Source organism: Pocillopora damicornis, chromosome 11 (genome assembly GCF_964200805.1).
Source record: "Pocillopora damicornis chromosome 11, jaPocDami1.2, whole genome shotgun sequence".
NCBI classification, from domain to species: Eukaryota; Metazoa; Cnidaria; class Anthozoa; order Scleractinia; family Pocilloporidae; genus Pocillopora; species Pocillopora damicornis.
In genome coordinates, this window is record NC_142680.1 from 14,957,601 (window position 1) to 14,983,751 (window position 26,151).

The window sequence follows — 26,151 nt, forward strand, 5'->3', positions numbered from 1 at the left end:
CACCAAATTCTCCTTTTTAATTAACAAGGAAATGTATGTCAGTTAGTATAGAGAATTTCTTGGCGGATCTTGGGAGTCAGAGCCGGGGTTAACAGTAGCTCTGGTTCTTCGACTGTTCTATTTTTCTTCTACCCTTACTGGGATTCAAATTGGCTCTAACGTAGAATACCATTCCATTGTCGATGAACAAATTGACAGTGCTTTAGCGTGGTCTTTACTTTTATCGAAAACGATATTCGTCATGACAGTGGTCAAAATGTTATGGGCTCACGAGGCGCAGCCAACGGCAAATAAGCCAATCAGATTGCGACATTACTGCCTACTGTGGTAAAATTTCACTTCGGTTAAAAGCGGTAAAAAGGACCGGAAGTGGAAACGCATTTGCTGCTAGGCTTGTTCAATTTTTGAAGAGTCGTGGGTTCTGATTGTTTTAACGCTCCGTATTTGAAATGGGGCGACCATGTTTTTTTGCCTGTTTTAAATTAAGAAAAGTTGACGTTGGCGAAAATAATTGCTAGAACTTTCCTTAAGAGGATTAGTAATTTGACCACTGACCTCGTCGCATTGCCAATATGCAAATTTGAGACATCGTTTGGAATTTCACTTCAATATAACGGAGAACAAACAAAAACTTAAGCAGAGGTGAAGATACTGGCATACTGCTATATTCTGAGGTTCATCACTCAGAAGAACGTCACTAAGTGCACGTCTATCTTTAAACATTTTATAAAAATGGACACGTTCAGGAACCTCTTCCATGGTCTTAATATTCAAGCAGCTTAGTTTGTTTAAAGATAGGCGTAAATAATGATGGATCATATCAACTTAGAAGATTTGTTGGGATGAAATCAAATCCCGGTTTATCCTGTCCCTTTGCTGGAGTGAAACGCGCCTACGGTTGTAAATATTTTTTAGGGATTTAATACCGTATCTTCCGTTTTTGGCCCTAATTCATGGCTGAAAAAAGATGCACTCTTTGCAAGGTCGTCGGCCTTGCTTAGAAGAATCAACTTAATCCTTTTAACTGTTTATAGAATCCGGTTAAATTATTATACTTAATGGGATTAAATGAAAGACTTCTTACTTGAAAAGCTGCCAAGTTCAAGAAGTTCAAATATGGGGACGTTTTTGTTTCAAGGTTAAAAGCATGTTTAAGGTGCTAAAATTTTGACAATATGCAAACACCTTGTGTCCTGTTCTCTGTTCTTGCGGAGGAGTATCATTTTACAATCGAAAGGGGAGACCGAAAGAAATCTTGTTAACGTTTTTTCGGTTTTCAACGGAAGTATTATCTTATAATCAAACCTTAAAGTATTTAGTGTAATTATCGGCGATTTAATCTGTCGATTCAATCATATTTAATCCTATTATGCCAAAGATTCCTGTGTATCAGTTGCGAGTAATTGTTGGTTCAGTGTTACTCAATAATCCATGTTAATTTATTCAATCATTATGGAAGGTCATGTAAGCGTTACGCAGCGTCCTTTCTGATTCCTTTTTAATGATCAGCCCTAGAATGTGTGTTAGATTAGACACTGAAGCATATAGTCTACAAAATTCGACCGGCTTTTGTCTCCTTGTCTTTCCCTAAAGCTCTTGTCGATGAGCAGTTTCTGCTAAAAGAATTCTCTGGCGATGAATTCAGCATGTGCTTGAAGTTGGGCATCATCACATTCGTGCTGGCTGTTGTTGTTTTAATAAATATTTTGACGGTTATTACACTTCAAGAAATTGACCTGCTTGAAGTTTCCATTGCTAAATCTTAAAGTCGATGTACTCATTTTAAACGGGCTTCATTTGTTTGCGTAATGAAATCGCGTCGGAAACGTGTACCATTTCACTCACTGATTATAAACAGCACACTTCTTCTGCAGTCTTATTATTTGGCACGCTTTTGAATGACTGAATTTTTGAAATGAATATCAGGGGCTTGTCACTCGCGCTGTGGAGATGCATCGAAACTAAACTAAATACGCAGTGGAACTCTCTTCCTGGAGACAATTCATATCGAGAGACGGAATAAAATCTACAATACAATGTGTTTCTATACGATTGATGACCTTTTAGAAACCTATTACCATAAATACGTATGGTGCTGTTGATTGTAATTACATCTTTGATCTTCAAAAAAAGTTTTGCTTGAAAGTTGAAGTTAACTCTTACGAAAAAAGGGTTCAAATTAAGAGTATAAGTTCCATTCCTTTCTCGTTCATGGCTCTTCAAACTGAGGTCTTGTTCAAAATTGCGCTCTATCGATATACCCATGTACTCTGTAATATGGGGGGGGGGGGGGGCAGTCTTTCTCAGGATTTCCAAACACAAAGAGGGAAAAAACTGACTCAAGGACGTGTATTTCAAAGAAATATGTGGGCTTGAATCTTGATTATCTTTTCGGGGTAAAAAGCATTTTCACTTCTCACAATCTACCATCCTTTTTTTTTTTGGTTCAGTTCCCAGGGAAGCGCCTCGTCATCTCAAGTGCGATGTGCTGAATTCGACTGCTATCAGAGTCCGCTGGTCAGCCCCACTGCAGTCGCAGGGTGGACGTATCCGAGGCTATGTTGTATTCTATACAAAAGTCGATGATCTTGGTAAAGAACTGATTCCACCCGAGCAAACTCAAGTTAAATTTACTGCTTCCGAACATCAATTGGTGAGTAAAAAGAAGAATTATTTATTAGTACTAATTATGGATTGGTGAAGGTTGTTGGACATTTCATAGGGATGGATATTTTGTCTCTGCGATGTAATTTCCATCATGTGATTAATTAAACTTGCCAACATTGTATGATGGCTTGACTCACAGTTCTACTCTGTAGTAAGTTATTTCTTTCGATCAAATGGTTCCAATTTAACCACCCAGCTTCCAATGGAATCCAGACCGCATCGAAGCAAGTCTGGATACCTGCATGAGATCGAGACCATATGTGTCAGTCTGCCCAAGATGGCGTCGAAAAGCTGAAATGGCCTGGTTACCCCTCAGGATCTCATAAAACCCACGGGACTGAAAACTGACATGAGTTGTATATGTTCTCCTGCGTCGAACACAGTTATGGGAACTCAACAAACAGTTTGGAAACTGAATATTTTAAGATTTCCTTTCGGGTTTGGGGTAAATTCGCATGTTAAAGGAAACAACTAAAATACTGATCACAATCTCACATTGCTTTATTGAGATATTTACACCTGTTTTTTTCTCCTGTCTATCAACAGTCCCTTATGTTAACTAAACTTGATCCTGATTCAACGTACGAAATAGAAGTTTCAGCCTACTCGAATAAAGGAGACGGAGAGCGAAGCATTTCAGTGCTTGCGAAGACCTTACCCAAGCCACCGGATGCACCATACGTTACTGGCAAAGCGGGCTCTTCCTCTTCAGGGACTGACGTTACGATTAAATGGTTCACAGCAGCCCCTAATATCTTGTCCTATAGGTTGCGGTATGGGAAGTCTTTGCACAATCTCCGTGGACGGGATCATTCTAAAGTCAAACTGAAAGAAATGCCGTTTCCTCCTCAAACCAAGCAACATTTGTTTAAAGAGCTTGGTGAGTCTGTCATCGCACAAGTCGGTTGGGGTAGTAACCCTGTATATTAGTGCTTTGTTGGGCACTGTGGCGAGTTTTTCGGGCTTACATGTATTTGTGCCTGTTCGCACGGTCATGTGATTGTCTAGAATGTTTTGATTTAATTTTGTTTTCTCAAATCATTTTCTAAATGTCTTCCAAAGTGATGATAATAGTATTACAGTTTATGTTCTTGGGCATTTATATGTTTTGGCCCATCTCAGCACTTATTTTAACCCTCGCCTGACGGCTTGTGCCAAAGTGACTCTGAGTCAGACCCAAAACATTTCTGTGCCCGCGAACATAAACTCCATTGTTTTATTTAGTTTCCTGTCAAGGATGCGGCTTGGGAGTTTTTAGAGTATTTGTGTTGTGTTCTTTCCCTTCCTATTTCTGTCAAAGATAAAATGAAAGATAATCTAGAGAAAGATGTTTTTTCGTCTTGTCAGGAGTGTGGGACAAAGGAAAAACTCTGAGTCCTCATGGGCACTTAGAATTTTTTTTTCCTGACATCTTTCTCTACTTCTTTACCAAGCTCAAAACTTTCCCTCTTTCTTATTCTATTTACAAAGATAATCTAGTTTCACTAGCTAGTAGGACGCTGTTGTGGGCGAAAAAGTGCTGCCTGCTTTCGCGTTCGACATTCCCCTTTTGTCTACCTATCCCAAAGCCGTCTGCTCATTCATTAACTTGCATTTTAAAGTTTGTCACGTTGGGCAGTCATCCATTATAACAACTTTGGTTTTCGCTTGTTTGGTTAGTTGGTCGAGCAATCGGTCGGTCAGTTCGTCAGCCCTTTGTTAGCCATTTTCAAGTCTTTTTGCTTTCACTGTTGCTTTCTTGATTATTATTCTCCGTAAATTGATCTCTCTCTATTCTATCTGCAGACTTAGGGGTGTGGTATCTGTTCAAAGTCTCTATACAAAGTACAGCCGGCTGGTCACCAGAAACACCAATTTGGGTTCAAATGCCTCCGGGTCCCCCAACAGGACCCCCTCTTCAGGTCAGGTCTCAGGCGGTTTCATCAACTGAAATTCGTGTAACTTGGCTAGAGCCGGACAAGTGGCAACGTAATGGACCTCTTATTGGGTATACTGTGGTATACAACCCGCTTAAACGGAAGAGACGGGTGGGAGTTAAAAATATCACCAACCCGAACCAAACGCAAGCGCTCCTAACGGGGCTCAGAATGTTCATTGAGTATGAGATTCGAGTCCGAGCCCTTGGCTTGAAGGGTCCTGGGCCCTTGAGTCGCCCTGTTGTCGAGAAAACAAATGAAGGAGGTAGGTCCTGTTTTTAAATTCTTGAAAAAAACCTTTAAAGTTGTTTCTGATGATTACGAGACAGTTTCTTTATTGTTCGTTAAATAATTTCCATACTTTGCTGAATATCAAAATAACACCTTAATTAGAGGAAATGGAACGAGTCATTGAAAACCTTACATGGGGCAACCCCAGTCCCCTCTCCTCCTTTTTAAAATCCGCATGTCTTAATTACCTGCATTGTTTTTAGTTCCCAGTCCTCCTCGCGGCCTCTTGGAAGTAGCCCGAAGCACTGACGCTATTACAATATCATGGCAACCGCCCCAGTCTCCAAACGGCGAAGTGTTGAGTTATCTAGTAATCTATTCGGATGCTGTGAAGCTTCCCCTCTCCCAATGGAGTTCTAGAGGAGTCAAGGGACTTCGAGCAACCTTAAAGGCCCTGTCACGTGACACGAAGTACTGGATTCGTGTCGCCGCTGAGACGTTGGTTGGCACCGGCAATTATTCTTCGCCAATCTTCGTAAAGACCTTGAAATACGACCGTAAGTAAAAAACCCCGACATTGCTTCCGAATGAGTCTAGCGTTCAGGCAATCTCGTTTCCATGGGTTAGGGAATCAGGAACCCTTACGCGACCTGCATTTTATATCGAGGCAGTGGGAACTAAGGTCCAAACAGGCCTTTGGAGCTAGATTGCCTCTGGACATTGATAATTGACCGTTTTGCTAAACACAACGAGTTTAGCGTAGCCTTAGTAGTGTCTGTTTAAATGCTGTTACAGTTGTATATTTATCATTTGTTAAGTGTTCCGGAGCTTGAAACAGTTTCTATCCCTTCGACGAATGCTAGAAAGGAACGAAACAGCTTAAGTCCATTCGTGCGGTCTGTGGGTTTTAGCCTTATTGTTTGTGTTCATTTTCAGTGCCAGAATCTTGCCGAGATCTGCAATTCGAGTCTAAAGGTAGCGACTTGGTAGTACTGAACTGGAAACCCCCAGTTACGGATGCAGGAATAACCAAATATAAGGTACTGTTTCAGCACTTTTCGTCTAAACATAGCCGTGGCGCATTGCGCATGCGTAGTCTCAATGGGCCAGTCTAGCAAGATCGCTACGAAACATTAGTCTCCGGCTGGGAAACTGAACTCCAAACTTCTTCCATGAGATACTTCTGAAAGCTTAAAAAAAAGACAGGATAAAAGTAAAACGGAAATATTGTTGAATACTCCTATGTAAAACTTATTTATCTGTGACGTTCACTTATTCGGCGCCCTCGTTCAAGGGATACTTTCTCTTCTTCCAGGTGTGCCCCTTAAATTTATGTATTTATGTATTACCTATGGTACCCCATGCTCCTCATCTATATTTTCTCAAAACTTTTGATCGGTCTTCTTTCAGATAACATATTCCGGCACGAAATCCTACACGGAGAAAGGCGAACGGAAACAGCTCTCTCACATTCGCGATGTGAAGCTGGACGCTGTCTCGCCCGGTCTTCAATCGCACACCCTAAAAGGACTTGTTCCCCACACAACCTACAAGATAGAATTGTCAGCGGTTAATTCCATGGGCGAGGGGCCAAGTACAACTTTAACACTAAAAACCGACACGGGTAAACCTCCAGCTCTGACAAGACCCGTCATCATCGAGGAAAAAAGTTCAAATGAGTATTTGCCCATGAAATTGGAGGCTGCGTCAGAGAGAAATGGACCAATCAGGTAGAGGAAAAATTAATTTTACTTTTTCTGTATAGGTATATTTTGAGTGTCTCAATTAATTTGTAAACTTTAGCAATGTAACTAAGTCACTGCATTGTTTAGCAGACAGATGATTATAGTTAAGAACATGCGACTGTAAAAATCTAAAAAATCGTACATGTAAACTGCGGAAGAAATAAATATGGAAGCGATCTTCACAGAAGCGAGCACCACTTAAGCAGTAGTGAAAATAATGTCAGAAAAAAGATTCAGACCTGTACGGGATTTAAACCCATGACCTCTGCGATGCCGGTTTAGCACTCTACCAACTGAGCTAACAAGGCAACTGGGAGCTGATCATTATGTTGGTTCCAAATGAACCCGTAAAGCTGCTTAAGTAGTGTTCATTACTGCAAAGATCGCTTTCACATTCAGAGCTTTGAACGTTATAAGCAAGAAAAGCGTGATAAGAACGTATAAAAACTCGAAAGCGAGATGAAATACATAACTTTCGTGAAACATGGTCATCAGTCCGTTAAAACTTCTTGTTGTTTTCGTGCAGCCATTACGTAGTGATCGTTGTGCCACTGGGCAAAAGCAATCAGCTTCCCAAAGACAAATCCCCGGATGACTTCTTCGGAGAACTGAGGCGAAAGAGAGAGGCCGAGAGTAACAACGAAGAGCCTTACATCGCCGCAAAATTCAGCCCATCAGAACTACCGACAACATTCAACGTGGGAGATGAGAGCTTCAAGAATCTTTATGGTTACTACAATAAAAAGCTGACCAAGGGATCTTACTATACGATGTTTACAAGAGCTTATGTGAAAAGCAACAAAGGGGTACGTATGTGTGATATAACTGTGCACAGGTGGGGGAGGGGAGGGAGGGAGGGTAAGAAAAAAAGATATAATTTAAAAGAAAAGTGGGAGGAGAGGAAGGACTGGGGAGAGGGGTTGGTTGTCATATTTATGATTCATAATCTCATTGGATCAATATCAGTATCTGGGAAACTGCCCATCTACCCCTCCCCTAACCCAACATTAACCCTAACTTGTTATCAATAGACTGTTGTTGGGTTAGGGGAGGGGTAGGTGGGCAGTTAACCAGATACTGATATTGATCCATCTCATTTTCATGTCTTATTCTGCCCAATTGACTCATGCGTGGCCTTCAATGATGTATCACTGACCTTTACACCTAAAAATTTTTTTTGATTTTCCAAGATCACAATGATGATGATAAGTATTATCGTTGTCATTATTTTACCGAGGAAACTTTTCGAAGAGAGCTTCCCGCATCTTCGGAAGTAACGTTTATTTGCAACATACAAACAAATATGAAGTTTTTTCTTTCTCTTTTTCTCATCTACAGGACGTGTTGTATACATCGAGTCCATTTGTAACACCTGTAAAGTTCGGTAAGTGCAATCCGCACTCTTAGAGTACTTCGGATAAGAGGTCTTATACAGGCAGGCGCTTGGGGCGAGTTACATTTTTATGGCAAGACCGTTGAGAATTTCCTTTCAGAAGGAAAATGTTCCTTTTCCACGTCCTGTGTAGGAAAATGAGTATTGAAGGTATTAATTCCGTCAAACGTCCTCTTTTTAAATCAGGTGACAGTTCAAAGGGGGGTTCTACTGGTGCTGTGCAGGACCCGGAGGAACACGCCGGAGGAGGACTAAACATGATGTTTATAATCATCCCAGTCGCCGCTTTAATCTTGCTTACCGCGATCATTGTTATTGCAGTCGTTGTTTGTAGAAGGTAAAATCATTTTTGTTGTTGTTGTTGTTTGATAGGTATGGAGCGTTCGGAAAAGAATATACTTTAGGAATAGATGAGTTAAATGATCTCTGTAAACCGTTCGTTGGAAATTGTTACTCTTAGATCCGTAGTTGTAAGGATTTCTATGAGGCAATAATTATGATTGAGCTTGTGACTTTCTTTGTATTTTAGGAGAAAAAGAAAAAGTAAAAAGTCCAAATCTTTGGATGATGATAAAGCAGAACCATCAGATCCTGTAGAAATGAAGAGAATGACGATCCAAACACCAGGTATTTTTTTTATCAAAAATGTATCCAGTTTTTCTTTTTCTTTTTTTTAAATGATAGATTTATTAAAACATTTTGTACCGAAATAATCACTAAGAAAAAACGCCCGAAATCTGAGTTTCTTTTTGGCATGAAACTCTTAAATGTATTCAAACGCTGCGGTGAATAAAAGTGTAAATCAGACCTTCTATACTGTGAACGGAACAATTGTTAAAGACCCCGTAGTAAACTCTCATGAAAATGATTTTCACCAGGCACAACTGGGTTTTAAGTCAAAGTCCGTGGATGAAACTCAAACGTGTGATTACGTGAAAGCTCTTAAGCGATATTTTATCGACACTACCAAAAATCAACACTACCATGATAATTCTCATGGTTGTGTTGATTTTGTTACGTAAGGCAACATCAAATTAAAATCTGAGAAAAAAAAACGGCTTTCTTTATATATATTCTAGAAAGACTTAGTTGATTTGTTCAGTTATATACATCAATCTGTAAGGGGACTCAAAAGTGTAATCTCTTCACGAGTAATATTAGCCATTGTACCGCCGTTTAAATGGAAGAACTTCAACTAATTGTGTGATGCTTGTATTCACAGCCATGATGGACCATCCTCCAATCCCTGTCTCCGAGCTTCTCAATCACAACAATAGCTTAAAAGCTGAAAGGAATTCTAAATTTTTGCACGAATACGAGGTAATTTCAGTTTCCTATATACTGCAAACGCCTTCTCTCTTCGAAGCCACCTTTGCTGTTACGCACCACCGTTTTTTTTAATAAGTCCCCCTCTGATAAGCTCTCCCTTATAGAGCTTCAGGACCCCTTGTCTGTGATAAGCTGCCATCCCAATGGTTTTAATGCTGTCTAATTTTTAAGTCCCTTTAACTCACGAAGGTTTTAAACAAATTAAACACATTTGCCAACTCGGCCTTCGGCTTTCAGGTGCTTTCCTGCCTTCAACGCGAACTCTTCATGAGCAAGATTTTTCTTGTAGTGGAGGATTGCCTTAATTTCTTCTTCTTTTCTGTTGCAGTCAATTGAACCAGGAGAAACCTTTACTTCTGAAGCCTCATCACAGGAGTGTAATAAATCAAAGAACCGTTATCCCAACATTGTTGCTTGTAAGTAGAATGAATGAAAGATAGAGCAGTTTTCTACCGACAACAATCCGAAATTGCGCTAATTTTGGATCGCCTCACTTTGTCGATGATTCAGAGTGTTTTTGCCAATCAAATGCAACACTTGAGGCCTGTGCGACTTTATTACCCTAACTTGGATTCTTGGAGAAGTTTTAACTTGAGTTGCGAAGATCCAAAACCAAACTAATTACAAAAGTCAATTGCAGCGAAGGTTGACATCATCATTACCCTATAGACTCTAAGTAAAAGCAGATAAACTGCGTGAAACATGGGAAAACAGGAGTGACCAAATCGAGCCTGGTTTTAGTTTTGAATCTGATTGATTGAGAAGGTGGCACGAGTTTCCTTTACCAATCACTTATTGATACTATTTTTCTCGCATTGCAAACCAGATAAACGTTTTTTTTCTCTTTCAGACGACCATTCCCGTGTACACTTGTCAATAGTAGATGGTATCGTGGGCTCCGATTACATCAACGCTAATTTCTGTGACGTAAGTGTTTCGTCATCAAAACTCACCTCTGAGAATTTCACCTCTTAACCTCGGCTTTCTGTACCTAGTCTGACTCTGTAGTGCTTGTTAAAGCGAAATACAACAAAACAGACAAACAAACAAGCAAACTAAAATGTTCTTAATGTCACATGCATCGTGAAAATGCTCAAAAATGGGAAGAAGTGTTGTCACAATCTGAATCATAGAGGAACCAAGAACTAGTGGTTTGGACGTGCGCCGTCAATGAAAAACATTTCAAATCTGAATTCCTGTTATTGTTTTGCAGGGATACCGCAAAGAAAACGCGTATATTGCCACACAAGGTAAATTAAAGATTTTTGTATGGTCTCTAGATTGATGTAATATTCGTTTAAATGGCTCTGTAGAAAAACAATGCAGATGCAAAAATGAAAAAAAAAACCTCTCTTCATTACTTTTTTTCGTTTTTCAACAGGTCCTCTTGAAGAAACAATCGAGGACTTTTGGCGAATGATCTGGGAACACAAAACGTTTACAATTGTCATGCTTACAGAACTAGAAGAAAGAGGAAAGGTGAGACACATTTTATTTTTAATCATTACTTTTTGTAATTCTCTTGGTGGAATTTTCAGAGTTCTTTAGTGTCCTGGAAGAATTATGCATAACAAGGGAGTGGAAGAGGGGAAGAAACTTTTAAGATAAATTTTTGATTAAGTCCTTGGTTAAACAAAAGTTACTTTAAGGCTTGGCGAGATAATTTTTGGAAAATGTACCGACTTTGTCGTTCAGGAATACAACACCACGACTCAAACCTCCTGTGCGTGAAGAATGATCAGTTTGTGAAAATTTCATATAACCTTGTCTTCCTTTTTGTTCTGCAGATAAAATGCGAACAGTATTGGCCCACCGACGGGGCTGAATTGTATGGTGATATTGAAGTTACAGTAACAGACTGGATTGAGTTTGCCAATTACACAATTACAACGCTACAGATATGCAAGGTCTTTAATAGCAAATTTTGAATCAGAAATGTTCCTTAGCAGTTTAGATGGACTGATACTATATGCTTTTCCTTACCAAGTCTTGTTGCTTAGAAAACTGATGTGACAGTATTTAGACAAGGAGCGTTTCTTAAACGTTTTGTCCGCAAAGATGATTAGCAAATAGATGGAAAGAGTTCAAAGCAAACTCTTATCAGCAAGTTTCCCCTAATGAGTGCTTTAGGCAGTCTTTTTTTAGTCATGCATAAAGCAACCAATTTTCGTTGTGAACGGTTCTTTTGCCAAAAAACCGTAGAAAATTCTGTTGAAAGTTGCTTTATTAAATGAAGTTTTTGTTGAATATTTTTAATAGAAATTGGTTGTTAAAGGAAATGGTCTTCTCTTACTCATTTTCATCCTTCAAAATTTTCAGGAGGGAGCCCCGCAGCCCAGAGAAGTGAAACATTTCCAGTTCGCTGGCTGGCCTGATCATAGTGTCCCACCCCACCCTACTCCCTTCCTTGCATTCCTCAGAAGAGTCCGTTTCTATAATCCTACAGACGCAGGCCCCATAGTGGTGCACTGCAGGTAATTACCAAATAACATTATGATGTTTATTTTGTACAAAAATTTATGAAGTAAACAGCGGAGGTTATCCTTATCGGAACTTTCTCTAAATGAAATATCGAATAAGTTATGTTAAAAATAGAACTGGTGAGAGTTAAGCTTAGTTTATAAAACCTTCTTAATTTACTTCGAAAAATGCTAAAAAAAAAAGAAAGGAAAAAGAGGGAGCCGCCCAACGTGGGGCTCGAACCCACGACCCTGAGATTAAGAGTCTCATGCTCTACCGACTGAGCTAGTCGGGCTGGTGGATAACTAAAAAAATCTTTTGGCATTTTCTGTTACGTTAAATTGGTTGGTAACCTGAATTAATTTGTGTAACTTCTAAAAAAGAGAATTATGTTTCCACAGTGCCTTTCTACTGGGAAAACGACTTAAAGTAAGCTAATACAACAAAAACATTATTCTTTCTTGTTTGTAACAGTGGTGGTGTTGGTAGAACAGCCTGCTTCATCGTCATTGACTCCATGCTAGAAAGAGTGAAACATGAAAATACCGTCGACATATATGGACACGTGACTGTGCTAAGAACCCAACGTAACTTCATGGTCCAGAACGAGGTAAGTTCAAATGCAAACATCTTTGACATTGAGATGCTAAAACTGGAGAATTTTACAACTGAAACACGTTTCGGGCTCATCAGCGTGTCGAGTTTGCATAACTATTTAAAATTATTATAACCCCACACGTGATAAGATAAAGCGACGTAAATACGGAAAAAGTCCTTTATTCCTTAGTGTTACCCTTATATTTTTTAAGGAACAATACATCTTTATTCACGACGCACTCCTTGAAGCAGTATCCTGCGGCAATACAGAAGTTCATGCGAGGAACCTTGTGCAACACATTAAGCGACTCACAGAACCTTCGGAAGGCGGAACGGCCGGTTTAGCGGAGGAATTCAGAAAGCTTAGTAACCCAAATCAAGCTCGCCGACTGAAGCAGGGAACAGGAAGTCTGACACATAACAGATCAAAAAACAGATTGGCCAACATTTTACCATGTAAGAGACTAGCTCAGGCTGGTAAAGTAATTTTTATCGTTCACCGATAGGTCAATGTTTTCATTAAAAGCCTGCATTACTTCCTTTTATTTCAATATCTTTCAAAAATCACCTCCACTCTGGTGAAAATTTTGAAGACCAATTATTGTAGCAACATTTCTCATGAGATACACGAGGAAGAAGAAAAGCTGCAATGGATGACAATTCAAGCCAAAATAAAAACGGTTACTTTTAGGCGAAGCTTAAGCTTCGCTAATAACAACTCCCTCAACAATTCAATGATCTTCAAAAAAATCGTTTCTTCCAACCCACGTTAGTCTTCTCTGTCTGTAGACGCTCTCGTTTTGCCTTGCATCAGGGATTTAAGGAGAAAAAAGAGAGAAAGAAAACATTTTCGTCGCAAAACAACTCGAGTTGCAATAAATACTTGCCTGTGTTGAGTGCAGCCCTAATGCTTTTCTTCTTTTCTTCTTTTCTTTGCAACAGACGAATCAACAAGAGTGCAGTTGATATCTACTCGCGGCATCGAAGGCTCTGACTACATTAACGCAAGTTACATTGACGTGAGTACCACGAACAATTTGTCTGGGTTTCCTGTTTCTCCATGAGTTCTTGTTTTCTTCGGATTGAGCTCATTGAGTACTGGATCACATGATGTGTTTCCAACCCGTTGGTCTCTTCTCTCCTGCTGTATTCTCACAGTGCCTCATTCCGGTCAGGAGTATAAATGGGTACGGGCGAACTGTCAGAGAAGTCTGACAAAATGCTGGGGGGAGGGAAAGAGGGGTAGGGTTAGGGGATAAACTGTATTGGACAAGCATCCATTCATGTATCAGAGACCAAGATAAGTTTTGACCGTAAAACTATGAGGCGAGAGTGTAACCTCGTCTAATTCAGAATTATCAATTTTCTTTCCAGGGCTATCGTCAGAGAGGTGCTTACATCGCCACGCAGGGTCCTTTGCAGGAAACCGTGGATGACTTTTGGAGAATGTTAATGGAACATAACTCAAACATCGTCGTCATGTTGACGCAGCTTTACGAAGGAGACAGGGTATGCTAAAAATAATTTATGGATGAGCATAATTACTGATATGAATTAATTTGGAAAGTCACCCAGTAACGGCTTTGCTTATTGGTGGGCTTTGAAAAATTTATGCACGACCTGCATAATTATTACAATTTATGAATACTAATTTAGTCAACTACATTATCTCCTTATGGTGTTGCTTAAACTTCTGACCAAATGACGCTGCTCGTAGCAACCTGTACTAGGTTATGTAAGACTTTATTATTTCTAAAAGTTGTGAATTTATCATTGCTATTGCATTTAACTTCCTCACGTCTCCCCCATTAGGAGCGTTGTTACCAGTACTGGCCGACTGATCGCTCCGCAAAGCACCAGTATTATATAGTGGATCCTGTGTCTGAACAAGAATTTCCTCAGTTTGTTATCAGAGAATTCAAGGTTAAAGATATCATGGTAAGTAAATGTTCTGCACTTAATGACTGAGTAAAAGCTCCGGGCGGGAAAATATTTGGCTCGAGGAAATGTCGTGCACCCTGAGGGCATCAAGGTCCGTGTCTTATGATTGAGTTAAGGTGGTATTATTTAATACGATGAACACGATTAACCAAGAAAATGAATATTGCTTCCAATTTCATCTTTGTCACTCTTTATTTCATAGAACGACAATGTACGAAACATAAAACAGTTCCACTTTCACGGATGGACCGAAAGTGTCCCCAAGAGCGGTGAGGGTATCTTGGAGTTAATAGGCCAAATACAAAGAACATACGAACAGCAAGAGGAAGAAGGCCCCATCACAGTGCACTGCAGGTAAATGAAGTTAAGGATATTTTCCATTGCACTGAATCTCAGGTATAGTGGGAACAGAAAGGTTTGCCATTCCCGAGCGGAAAGTCAACAATTACTTACGGCCTTTTCACGTTTCACAAACCTCTCAGAGTCGGCCAAAGTTCCGATATGTATAAATACCAGAGTTATCTTGATGGAATTTATCTCGTGGAATTAACTTGATATTTACACACGTAACGCTTGTTTTTTATCTTAGTGATGGTGTTGGTAGAACTGGAGTATTCTGCGCCCTTTCTATCGTGCTAGAGCGCATGCGCTCTGAGGGAGTGGTAGATTTGTTCCAGACGGTGAAACTTCTTAGAACGCAGAGGCCAAACATGATTCAAAATAAGGTTTGTATGGAAGATCTGTACTTATTTTATATTTTGTGAACTTGCCTTTGAGAGTGAAAATTTTGCTGTTTCAAATTCAACTGCCTTTTTTGCTTCTCGTCGAAGATTTCATTTACATTACGTGTCTGGGTAATAACCGACTCCCTGACTGACTAGCTGGCTGTCGGACTGACAGACTGATTGTTTGACTAAAGTTGACGGAATTACTGACTGTTCGACCTACCGACCGACCGACCGACTGACTGATTCACTGACTTACAAGTAAGTGAACGTTAAGAAATGCGCATCTCTGATATTTTCTTGCTTCTTCCTCCATCAGGAACAATACCTATTCTGTTACCAAAGAGCATTAGAATACCTCAGCTCGTTCGACCATTACGCCGTGTGAGAAATCATGGAGTGTGAGCCGACAATTTGTAATGAAAACTTGCAATAACTCCTTTCGCAAGGTAGAATGCAAATATGTAGGAAATCATAGCTACAAAAACCGCAATTATTACATCTCCCAAACATGTCGCAACCGGCAAGAATTGGAAAAGTTCACCATGGTTGGATGGTAAATGTACAATCCCGAAAATGAATGTGGGCGAGAGTAAAAGATTAGCATGGATCGCCTAGATGAGCTTTCGTTTCGAAGCCAACCTAGACATGGAAACAGGATTTGTGACGAAGCGTAAACACAGTATCTAATCCGTGAATATTGGTACATTTATTTTAATGGATGCCAGAGCTATCAGTAGTTTGATAAGAGAGGAGCATCGGAGAGAATTGAAGTCAATTTCTCGAGATTTAAAGTGAAAAGACATTGACTACGAAACGGAGGGTATGGAAAAGTATGAGAAAAGTGGCATAGATGTTGACGCTCAATAAGAAAATTTATATATTAAAAAAAAAATAGACAGTTCTAATGGTCGCAATACATTGACGAAAAAAAGTTTTTAAAATTTGGGTCGCTTAGATAAAATCACCTTGAAATGCTTTTTGGTGAAGAAGAAGTTTAGCTTTCGAGGCCAATTTTTATATTAGAAGCTAATAATCTATTTCATTTTCGTAGCGTTTAAAAGAGCGTCAACTTAAGAAATATTTATGCCAAAACAGGCAATCCTTTTAATTTTTGTTGAGGTTATGAGATATTTTTTTTTTAAAGGGATGTGGAAGTCTTCTGGAGTTGTAAGCTGGATACATCTTGAAATTTAAATATTTTATGGATATTTTTACATCAGCATTAATTAACATGATTCAAAGCGCTCATTCATGATTCTTACGTCGGCTCTAAGGCAACAATTTTTTTTAAAATCATTTTTGATCAACTTTGTTTTCATCGAATGATAATCTTAAATATTGCCCATAATACTTGATACGGCTGCTATCTTGAATGAATGAATTTTTGCCCGGAGGAATCCTTTGATTTTTTAATTTTTGAAAAATTTATTCATTTAACATAACCGCTGCATCTCTTGTTATCGAGTGTATCACTCTACCCATAAACCCTGTCTCTTAATTATATCCATGCGTGATACGAGACTAATTTTTTTATAGTTTTTTTAGGTGGGAGTTATTTCTTCATATTTAATCGCAAAATTGATATATCGATGCCGGTATTACATAATTTTTATCCCGTAAAGTGAGGCAACTTTTACAAATAGGTTCCCGTCTTCCTTGAGACAAATTAGAAAAGGTGGGAAGTCTTGGCGTTTAGGAATCGTCCTCTCCTCATAATTTTAAACGCTATTAATGAGTTTAGACCCCAACAATGTGAGCACCAAACGCGAGCAGCTCTTCGTATAATCTTTTGTTCACTAATCTGATGGTTTCAATGGAGTAATGGCTTTTACAGCTAACGGTTAAAACTTTGGCCAATTTACGTCTAACGGCTGATATTTTACTTTCTTTCGAATTTTTTTTCTTTTTTTTACGGTTAACTTTTTTTACCTCCACCGGTTAAAGTTTATCAATTTTTACGCCCACAAGCTAAAACCCCATTGAAATCTTTTAATTTTCTCACCGAATGATTTCCCGTGAAAGTACACGTTACTTTGGAATCTATTTTAGTTTGCCAATTATGAAACTATGGAATAACGAATAATTAAGGGTGCAATTTCCAAACTGATCCTCTTGCTTTAGCTGCTTTTAACCGTTTTAATCAAATCGAATTACCGACAAATGCGTTTTAAGTTTTAAGATCGTTTGTCAGTTCGCTTTTAGAAATGCCAAATTTCCCTTATTTTAGAACTAAGAGTTCAGGCCGCTGAGATATCATACCAATGCATCAAGTATTTATGTGCCAAACAGAATTTTTCGTTTAGATTTATAGTTGACAGATGAATTTTTAACTCTCTAAGTGTAGATAATCCAGTGTATAGATAGAGAGAATTATATTTTTTTACAATGAACAATAAAGAAAAATTTAAAATCTCTTTATGAATGAGCTTCATACCTTCCCCGTAGGCGGTGCAGACTTGGGCAAATACGTTTGATATACCAGGGTGAAGGGGAAAGACAAGAGAACCTGATTAATAAACAATTTTTAGTTTTTAATATTTGGTTTCCTCAAAAAAAGGAAAGGCGTTCGAAATAGTGCATTTGCTTAGAGTTGAATCAACAGACATTGTCAGAAAATACCGGTCAAGACTTTTACATGATATATCGTGAATGAACTGATTAGTCCAAAGGCTTATCGAGTCTCGACCCTGCCTTGTACAAAGAGAGGCAATTCCAGTGTGGGACGTGGAAAACTTCTCTGGAGGCATCGGTATATCGAACCATTCGCTTGGTTACATATTCACCTTCCTGCTCGCAGCCCGCATCAAAATGAAACTTTCCAGTCCCAACTGGTTCCTCACCGGAAAATGTCCCATGATATGTGAAGCTTGAGGTTATAAGTTTTCCATGGTCTTTAGATATGCCATCGCTCCAGTTACCTGGAAAACAATCAACAGCGTAAATGTCTTGTTTCTACTGTGACTGCTTCATCAAAAGTTACAGTGTTTTTACTCGCTAACGGTTGGTTGTGAAACGCGCAATGTTCTATAAAACAGATGTATCCTTTGAAGGAAAATAGAAAGATACTGTTCCATGCGTACTGCAGTTAAACATGATCTTTGGTGAATTAATTCTCTTTCTGAATGATATCTGATGTGAATTTAATGATACCATCCTGTTTTACATTTTAATGTCGTTGCAACACTTATGACCTATTTCCTTGTTGGTTAAAAAGTGCTTCGCCTTTTTTTTTTTGCGCTTGAACGGTGCCTTAGTACTTCAGCCTTCTTAGAATTTCAAACTATGTATTGGGTTGCCAGCAATTTACTGTGAACACCATGAAAATTTATAGCATTTTTTTTTTTTGCCTTTAAACTCAGGAAGCCAATCAAGCCAATCTGTGCGGAGGTATGGGACTGAGCATCACTCCAATAGTTTCACGCGGCGCGCTGACATGATTTTCCCTTAGACTCGCGCAATATATTTCACCGACAAGGAAGAACTGCTTGCAGTCTAGTGTTTAGCTTGTGGTTCGAAGATTTACTCGTGTATAATAAATGACGATTTATTAAAAATCAATTTGCACACAACGGACCCGCTTGAATTAAATCAAAGTATTTACGACTTTCTGTTTTCAAAAGAGTAGTTGCGATTCACGCTATAATTACCCCGGTATCTAATTCCTTTATCCTTGTAGATATACTCTCCCTGTCCATGTTTGCGGCCATCTTTCCACATCCCTTCATATACGTCTCCGTTTGCATAAGTATACTTGCCATAACCGTTCCTTAGACCCTCGGCCCAGGTTCCCTCGTAAATTGACCCGTCAGGATACCAGAATTTTCCTTGACCACACTTTTGGCCGTTACTGTATTCTCCTTCGTATCTGTTGAGAGGAATTTATTTGGTATAAGGACTATGTGGGGATGTTTTGGCCTCACAGGTTTATTCTTAATGTGTTTTAGCCCGCTCGCACGCTCGCGTGATTGTTCCGGCATACTGGTTCTTTTGTCATGCTTTCAGTTCTATCGTCTCGATGTCCTCCAAAGTGATAAATTTAATAATACAAATTATTTTCTTGGGCATTATATTGTCTTGGAGTCCTCCTTAGAGTCAATTCTCCCTCGCCTAACGGATCGGGCTAAAATGACTCTGAGTCGGTCCCAAAACATATTTATGCACGCGAACATAGACTTTTCTCTAAATAACTAACATGCCAAGAGAAGGAAAACCACCAATTTCGCGTCAGCAGATGAATAACAATAAGTTACCTTGCTTTACTCTTGAGGAATGTATATTTTCCATTACCATTTCTTTTGCCATTCTTATAATCTCCCTCGTACTCGTCTCCATTCTGCAGCAGAGCACGACCAAACCCATGCCGTTCGTCCTTCTCATTTCGTTCTCCTTCATACTCTCCCAAAAACAGCGATATTTCTGGCGACTGACCGCTTTCAAGACTATCGAGCGACATTTTTTTCGGCTTAACTGTTCGATTTGTTTTTCTTCTTTCCTTCTACGTTTCACAAGGGAAAAGGTAGCAGTAAAGTATTCCTTTATGTCAAGAATACTTTAAGAGTGTCGGTTGGTTTCAATTGTTACCTCAGTAATTATTTAAGAATTTGCATTCTGTAGGTCGCGCGTGCAAAAATTAGAGAACGTGATTAACGTCTTCTCAATTTCATTGGCGGGGTTACGGAACAGAGCGATTTCAAACTTTGCAATGACTAAACGGGGTGCTTTCAGGCTGTCAGAACCAAGTTGTGTCACCCGATTTACAAACAAACATGCAAGCCAGTAAATCACGGTGTTTTAAAAACGTGTAACTTTTTCGGTAAAGCTCAAAACAGAGTGATAAATCAACAGGATACCCAGACTTGAATAAGCTTTGTTTTCGAAACAGTCTTGAATTTTCAATTTCCCCATTTTTGTGTCTATTTACAGATTTTTAGGGACGTTTCAAATTTTCTTTCGCTCGTTTTACGAGACAGCGGTCGTTTCTTATGTTTTCCTTTGAAATTTCGCGCGGGAAATTGACGCGCACCCGGCTAGAAATGATCCCTTCGAGGCCCTGCAGCTGCAAAAGAAAACCTTGAGATCATCAGCAAAGAGGAAAATACAACAATTATTATATATTCTGTAAGATTTGAGAAGGTTCTGTTAATTTCAAATTGCAAGTCAAACAGTTCTTCCTTATCAAGAGAAAATAATTTTCTCTGGCACTGATTTAGTCCTTGGCAAAGAGTCGCGATTCACAAGAAATTATGCCACTTCCATCTCGATAGAGGCGATAAAATCAAAGTTTATGAAGAAAAATACAATCCTATTCGAAAAAGACGTAAAAAACCTTAACTATAAAATGCATTTGCAATTTTTGAACTTTGAAAAATAGTAAATAGCTACCAATTAACTTGTTAGCTCAGTTGGTAGAGCACTGCTGTGAATCTGCAGAAATCATGGGTTCAAATCCCGTGCAGGCCTGAACTTTTTTTTTCAGGCTATATCTTCACTTCTCCTTTTAGAAGTAGTGTTCATTGATGCGAAGATCACTTTCATATTCATTTGATTGCACTATTTAAAGAATTGGACAGCTTTCTTAATAATGGACATTTATTTTGAGTTTAACGCTAACTAATTTGAAATTCAATTTTTTAAATTGTGGCTACACGCCACATCTAGGGAAATTGCTTTACTGTGCAGGTTTAAGAAAGTACTTTTCAAAGGAGCCATATTTGATTGTCAAAAAAAAAAACCCCTACCTACCCTCCCCCCCTCCTTACCACAAATAGCTTCTATCAATTGTTGTGGTTCTTTTGGAGACGATGATTGCAATTCGAGTCTGATTATGTACCGCAATTACAGTTGAAATTCCAATCACTTCACATTTGTTTCATTTATCATCACACAGAAAAACTGTCCTATAAATCAAATTTTCTTTTCATTGGACCAAAGCAGAGGATCAGAAATAATGTTTCAATAGAGAAAGAGAAAAGTCGGCTAAAATGAAGCAGCTGTGGTGCAGCCTTTAATTTTGAGAAGAGTTACGTGATACGAGCTAGTTGGTCAATTTTTAAGCACTTTGTAAGTGATCAAATAACAATTTCTATAGCGTTCCTCATGGGGGTTCGAATACAGCTCACGAAGCTCCCTGTTTACAAGGCTCCATTTTCCTAATTTCTCCAACTCCTCAAACTTCGTGCTGTAACCAAGTTCCTTTGGGTCAAAAGAATCTGCTCGAATAGAGAAAATAAACAATCCACCTGGAATCAAAATGAAACAAAATACTCATATTAGTGTTAAGGAAAGTTTTGTTGACCCTTTACACCCTGGCACATCAGTTTGAATATTCTCCATTTCCTAAGGTGCTGACAAGGAGAATTTGTTTAACAATCAAGATCTTCTTTATTTGGTGATCATTTCCTTTATTCTCATGACCTTCAAGTCTGATTCAGGGGTGATATTGTAAGGAGAAATTAGATGCTAGTCCTTCTTAGGGGTGAAAGTACTAGGGCAGAACTACATGTGAACCAGATCAATATTATTAAGTGCAAAAGCTAAAAGCCCAATACCAGTATGTCCTAGTAACTGCCAAAAAACCCCTTCTCTCTGTTTAAGAGACCCCCTCTCCTTCCCCATCTTTAAAAAGCACTCCAAAAGGTTAAAGTTCCTCAGGTGCCTAATTGAAAGTTAAGGAAAAAAAAATTACAATCCCAGTTTTATTTCCTTGGTGTTCAGTTGCACAATTCCAATTTATATTTATCAGCACATCATTTGGATTATTTCAGCCAGGTTTTCACTGGCAAAAGCACAAGAGTTATAAATGCAAATAATACAAAAATTGATGAAAGCACAAGCAAGGGTCAGGATTTTTAATTCCAAAAGTAGAGCTTTTTGAATATGTTTTTAACAATCTAATGTCATAGCACCTTTCACAGCTCAATGTTAATAAATTTCCAAGAGCTGCTATGTTTATGGTTGTGCTAATTTACATCTGTACTTGTGCCACTATTAAAAAACAGGCTTGACTGTGGGATGTGGGAGATTTGCTAGATAATGGTTGGTGTGTTGGATTCCAGTCACAGAGGTCGTGGTTCAAGGCTGGCCTGGTCAATGCATTGTGTTCTAGGGTCAAACACTTTCACAGAGCCCCTCTCCACCCATAAGCGTATATGGGTGTCGGCAAATTGCCAGGGAGGTCTCTTCACCCTTTACACCCTAACATCAGTTTGCATATTCTCCATACTGTTCTATTTTTATTTCCTTGGCTGTCAACAAGGAGAATTTGTTTAACAATCAAGAGCTTCTCTGCCTGGTGATCATTTTCTCTTTTCTCACAACCTTCATGTGCAATTCAGGGGTGACATTGTAAGGAGAAATTAGATGCTACTCACTCTTAGGGGTTACAGGGTTAAAATACTGGGGGTACCCTTGTGGTGGATTGGCATCCCATCCAGGGGGGGTGGTATACTTCTAGTCACCTCATGCTATGGAAACTGGGATAAACTCTGGCCGGATGGACCACTTGGCTTAACCATAAACTTTACCCTTCTATCTTAACCCTTTAACCCCCAATATTGTATTGTCAATTCTTCCCTCTGGCTGCGACACATTTCTTTGCAAGTTAGTTACAAGAATTTGGTGTTAGATCAAGATAACAACAGCTACCTAATAATTTTGAGGATTCTCATCACTTGTTTGCTGAATAATGTATGGATGTTTTAGGGAGAAGTCGCATGCTAATCTCTACTGGGAGTTTAAGGGTTAACTGTGGGATACACTCAAGTGCCCTATATTTACCTGGTCTTACATGACGTATACACTCATCCAGTGCCACAGGCTTGGCTTGACCATAAACAATGGTGCCTGCGCACAATGTCACATCATATTCAGCAGTCTGTATCTGGTCTATGTGAACATCACTCAAAGGTGCACAGATAAGTCGCTTGTAAATGTTCTTCTTTTCAGCAATATCTAACATTTTTGGTGAAATATCCAAGGCATCAACATTTGTACAGCCTTGTTTAACCAGCATCTCACCAATGATGCCTGTACCAGCTCCAGCATCAAGGATCTTTAAGTTTTTGTCTGCACCAGGAAAGATCTCTTCAGACTGCATGGCTCTGTTGAAAGCTTCCATACATAAGACATGGCCCTTATACCCATGTTCATCTGTATCCTATTAAACAGTGAAACAAATGGCTGATTATAAAATACTGCAAAACAAAATTCTTACAGAACAATTTTGAGGTCTGTGCTGTATGTTACAGACCAAGTTTTTTCTACTTGCATTTATGGCCCAAGCAAGAAGCATACAGGCCATAAATCCAAGCTGAAAAAAGTGAGGTTCTGCGATAAATATTTTCTAATTTCAAAGAGAAGGGAGGAAATTTCAATTCAAACAAATGTTTGAATTAAGCAGGCCATAAAGTGAAATACTCCCTGTTAAATTGACAAGTCATAGCACAAGTACTGAGATATAATTACTGGTATAATAACCCTTACACTGACTTAGCCAACAGTTCAGACTTACAGTCTGCTGATTAATAACCCTACTAACCTTTTCATAAGTTGCAGCCCAAGCATCATAAGTTTCTTTTGCATCTTCTTCAGTTGATGATGGAGTAAGCTCCAAAATAGCTTTGTTTACAACACTTGTCATGATCAGGTGACCTATTAAAAAAGGTGTAGAACAAAATATAAATTTTGCATTACTAATTATAGTGTATTCTTTTCCATTTCCTAAACCCTTCCACTCCGAAGATCTCATGAGTAATTCTGCTTACCATCTACCAAGCAATTCTTATGATATTAAATTGAGAATTAGGTATTGGACCAACAAATAATCCCCTCATTGATATTTTGTTTATTCTCATCACTTCTCTACTTGATATTCTGTTGATATTGTATGGAGAAATTCTGTCTTGGTCATTCATGGGAGTTAAAGGGTTAGGACAAAGTAGGAGAAGTATGACCTAAAATGGGACTCACATGAAAGCATACTAAGACAGACAGCAAAAGATAAAAAGCAATAAAGGGAAAGTCTAAAGCTCCAATGTCTACTACTTAGCTCAAGCCTCCTTCTCTTGGCTGAGAGGAAATGGAAAAGACTGCTACATGTACGAGGGCCAATGGCTGATGGTTCTTAAGACTGATTCTAAACCACATATTAACCTGACTGTAAGAAGCCTTTGGGACAAAGGGCTACTAAGAGTGCAAATGAAGTATGTCATTCACTAACAAGCTAAGCAATTGAGCAACTGATTTTAGATTGCTAAGTGATCTCTAAATCTTTAACCCCTACCAGTAACAATAGAATCTCATTTCTTCTTGCAAGTTATCTCTGAATCACATGTCAAGATTACAAGAATCGAGGAAATGTTCACCAAATAAAGGAGCTTTAGATTGTTAAACAAATTCTCCTTCTCAGCAATTTAGGAAATGTATGGAGAACAGTACAGAGAATATGCACACTGATGTTGGGGTGTGAAGGGTAGAGTGCACAGCTAGCATGAGTTTAGCATCACTGTACTTTTACTGGTGATAGGAAAAGCAACTAAAAGTACAACTATACACAACACTCGGCTGATATTAAGTTGCCTGTACTAAGTGAGCATGCTGGCTCGATCGCAAGTATTATGCAAGACTGTCTCTGTACTGAGTTCCTATGTATGTAATTTACAAGCATGTACATCACCCAATTAAGAGTGATGTTTCCCAATAAAACTTCTACTGAGGAATTCTCAACAGCAGCACCAACAGCAGTAAAACGACAAAAAAATATGTAGCCTGTTTCACACATAAATGGGAGATTTGTTAAACTAAGTGAAAATTTAAAAGCCACAAGGAAGTAGCAGAGAGGTCAACATATCTGCTCTTATTTTATTTCGGATCACATCTCAACCTGCACTCTCTAAGTTTGTAAATTGGCCACCATTTCGTCTCAGTTTTTCTCATAAACTGAAAGTGACTCTAATGGTGCATAAATTACCATGCTACTAATTGGAGACTAATCAGGTATTGCACAAATTGCAAATTCATACTGAGCAAGGACATGAAAAAATGATGATTGAGTTCTTTACGACGAAATTTAAATTTCTAAACAGAGTTTAGTTTCAAAGTTTTCAAATTAAAACTGGGAGGGATGAAAACCATGTTTTTTATTGTTCTAGTAACCCAAAGTGAAACAAAAAAATAAAAATAAACAGAAAACCAGATAGAGTTTTCTCTTTCCTTCGTTTCGCAAGGATAATCACGATTTGAACAAGAAAATTCGGTGACACTGTGTAGATTTTCTAGCATTATGCATCATCCATTGACTTATCACATGAAAATTAATTATAAATTTACCTCAGATGTTCTCCGTAAGATCAATTCCACAATGCTATAAAAGAACACGGCTTAAAAAGCCCAATAAGCTGCAAATCCAGGTCGGGATATTCCTATTGCCCAATTCTTCATAATTCGTTCCCCCGGGGGTCAGCACTGCGGTCAGTGTAGAAAATCACGTGTCTATGGTGTCTATTTGGTTTCAATGGACTTTTTAGCTTCATACGTCATAGATTGGTCAAGAGGTCCGAGGAGGCAAACAACAGTCACCGCAGTCATAACAAATTAAACTGCGAAGTGGTAAGAATGGCCTGAGACTTCTAACTACCGGGCATTTAGTCTATTCGAGACCGAATCTGGCAGTCTGAATTTCTAAGTGTCGACAACCGAGCGATATTATTGAATTTGTCCACGAAAAAAATAAATTTTTGGAGTCGCTCGACAATTTTAAATAAACATCTGACATTCTTAAGAAATTACGAGGAACCTTCCAATGGAAATTCTGTAAAAATTTCTGACTTTCGTCTCTGTCACGATAACTAGGCATGGCTACACAGCTCAGGAAAATTTAGGGAAAATGGATCAATCAGAAGACCTGAAAAAAAGTCTGGAAATTTAATTTTGAGTCGGGGAAAAGTTATATCTTTGGGAAAAAGTCCGGCAAAAGTGAAATATCAAATAAATATAAAGTTTTTTATCCTGTCTTGGCCGTTTTCATGATGAAAGATGTTCACACTTTCATTTTTGATGTTGCTTATGTACATTGCTTGTGAGAACAGTTGACAGATTGCTGACCACCGTATCTTTTCCGTTGGTAATGCAAGTTGGAGATGGTTTTT

At 38.8% G+C, this 26,151-nt stretch overlaps 3 protein-coding genes and 1 non-coding gene across 11 annotated transcripts in view; 1 reads left to right on the forward strand and 3 right to left on the reverse strand.

Annotated features, from left to right (window-relative positions):
* Positions 1 to 17,421, forward strand: part of LOC113668655 (tyrosine-protein phosphatase Lar) — a 66,788-nt gene extending 49,367 nt beyond the window's left edge. For all 8 annotated transcript variants that reach the window (XM_089187977.1, XM_089187984.1, XM_089187978.1 and 5 more), the window contains 25 exons: positions 2,451 to 2,653; positions 3,214 to 3,547; positions 4,453 to 4,848; positions 5,078 to 5,371; positions 5,751 to 5,854; positions 6,225 to 6,544; positions 7,086 to 7,365; positions 7,898 to 7,943; positions 8,139 to 8,289; positions 8,482 to 8,579; positions 9,175 to 9,272; positions 9,610 to 9,697; positions 10,132 to 10,208; positions 10,495 to 10,531; positions 10,663 to 10,760; positions 11,069 to 11,188; positions 11,601 to 11,755; positions 12,216 to 12,351; positions 12,551 to 12,794; positions 13,281 to 13,357; positions 13,713 to 13,847; positions 14,151 to 14,276; positions 14,482 to 14,633; positions 14,869 to 15,004; positions 15,324 to 17,421. In XM_089187977.1, the coding sequence (XP_089044103.1) occupies positions 2,451 to 2,653; positions 3,214 to 3,547; positions 4,453 to 4,848; positions 5,078 to 5,371; positions 5,751 to 5,854; positions 6,225 to 6,544; positions 7,086 to 7,365; positions 7,898 to 7,943; positions 8,139 to 8,289; positions 8,482 to 8,579; positions 9,175 to 9,272; positions 9,610 to 9,697; positions 10,132 to 10,208; positions 10,495 to 10,531; positions 10,663 to 10,760; positions 11,069 to 11,188; positions 11,601 to 11,755; positions 12,216 to 12,351; positions 12,551 to 12,794; positions 13,281 to 13,357; positions 13,713 to 13,847; positions 14,151 to 14,276; positions 14,482 to 14,633; positions 14,869 to 15,004; positions 15,324 to 15,392 (3,974 nt within the window). In that variant the 3' untranslated portion in view covers positions 15,393 to 17,421. The remainder of the gene's footprint in view (positions 1 to 2,450; positions 2,654 to 3,213; positions 3,548 to 4,452; positions 4,849 to 5,077; positions 5,372 to 5,750; positions 5,855 to 6,224; positions 6,545 to 7,085; positions 7,366 to 7,897; positions 7,944 to 8,138; positions 8,290 to 8,481; positions 8,580 to 9,174; positions 9,273 to 9,609; positions 9,698 to 10,131; positions 10,209 to 10,494; positions 10,532 to 10,662; positions 10,761 to 11,068; positions 11,189 to 11,600; positions 11,756 to 12,215; positions 12,352 to 12,550; positions 12,795 to 13,280; positions 13,358 to 13,712; positions 13,848 to 14,150; positions 14,277 to 14,481; positions 14,634 to 14,868; positions 15,005 to 15,323) is intronic.
* Positions 11,964 to 12,036, reverse strand: Trnak-cuu (transfer RNA lysine (anticodon CUU)). The gene has a single exon. It is a non-coding gene; the product is annotated as a tRNA-Lys (tRNA).
* A 96-nt stretch (positions 17,422 to 17,517) lies between the features above and the next one.
* LOC113668657 (radial spoke head 1 homolog) lies at positions 17,518 to 19,591 on the reverse strand. Its single transcript, XM_027184597.2, has 3 exons — positions 19,258 to 19,591; positions 18,655 to 18,872; positions 17,518 to 17,925 (listed from the first exon to the last, which is right to left on the reverse strand). Exons 1-3 carry the CDS (start codon positions 19,458 to 19,460, stop codon positions 17,666 to 17,668), a joined length of 681 nt encoding a protein of 226 aa, XP_027040398.2. The 5' UTR covers positions 19,461 to 19,591; the 3' UTR covers positions 17,518 to 17,665.
* A 987-nt stretch (positions 19,592 to 20,578) lies between these two features.
* On the reverse strand, positions 20,579 to 25,651 carry LOC113668689 (methyltransferase-like protein 27). Its single transcript, XM_027184640.2, has 4 exons — positions 25,334 to 25,651; positions 23,544 to 23,656; positions 22,784 to 23,162; positions 20,579 to 21,246 (listed from the first exon to the last, which is right to left on the reverse strand). Exons 2-4 carry the CDS (start codon positions 23,643 to 23,645, stop codon positions 21,050 to 21,052), a joined length of 678 nt encoding a protein of 225 aa, XP_027040441.2. The 5' UTR covers positions 23,646 to 23,656; positions 25,334 to 25,651; the 3' UTR covers positions 20,579 to 21,049.
* Positions 25,652 to 26,151: the final 500 nt, after the last annotated feature.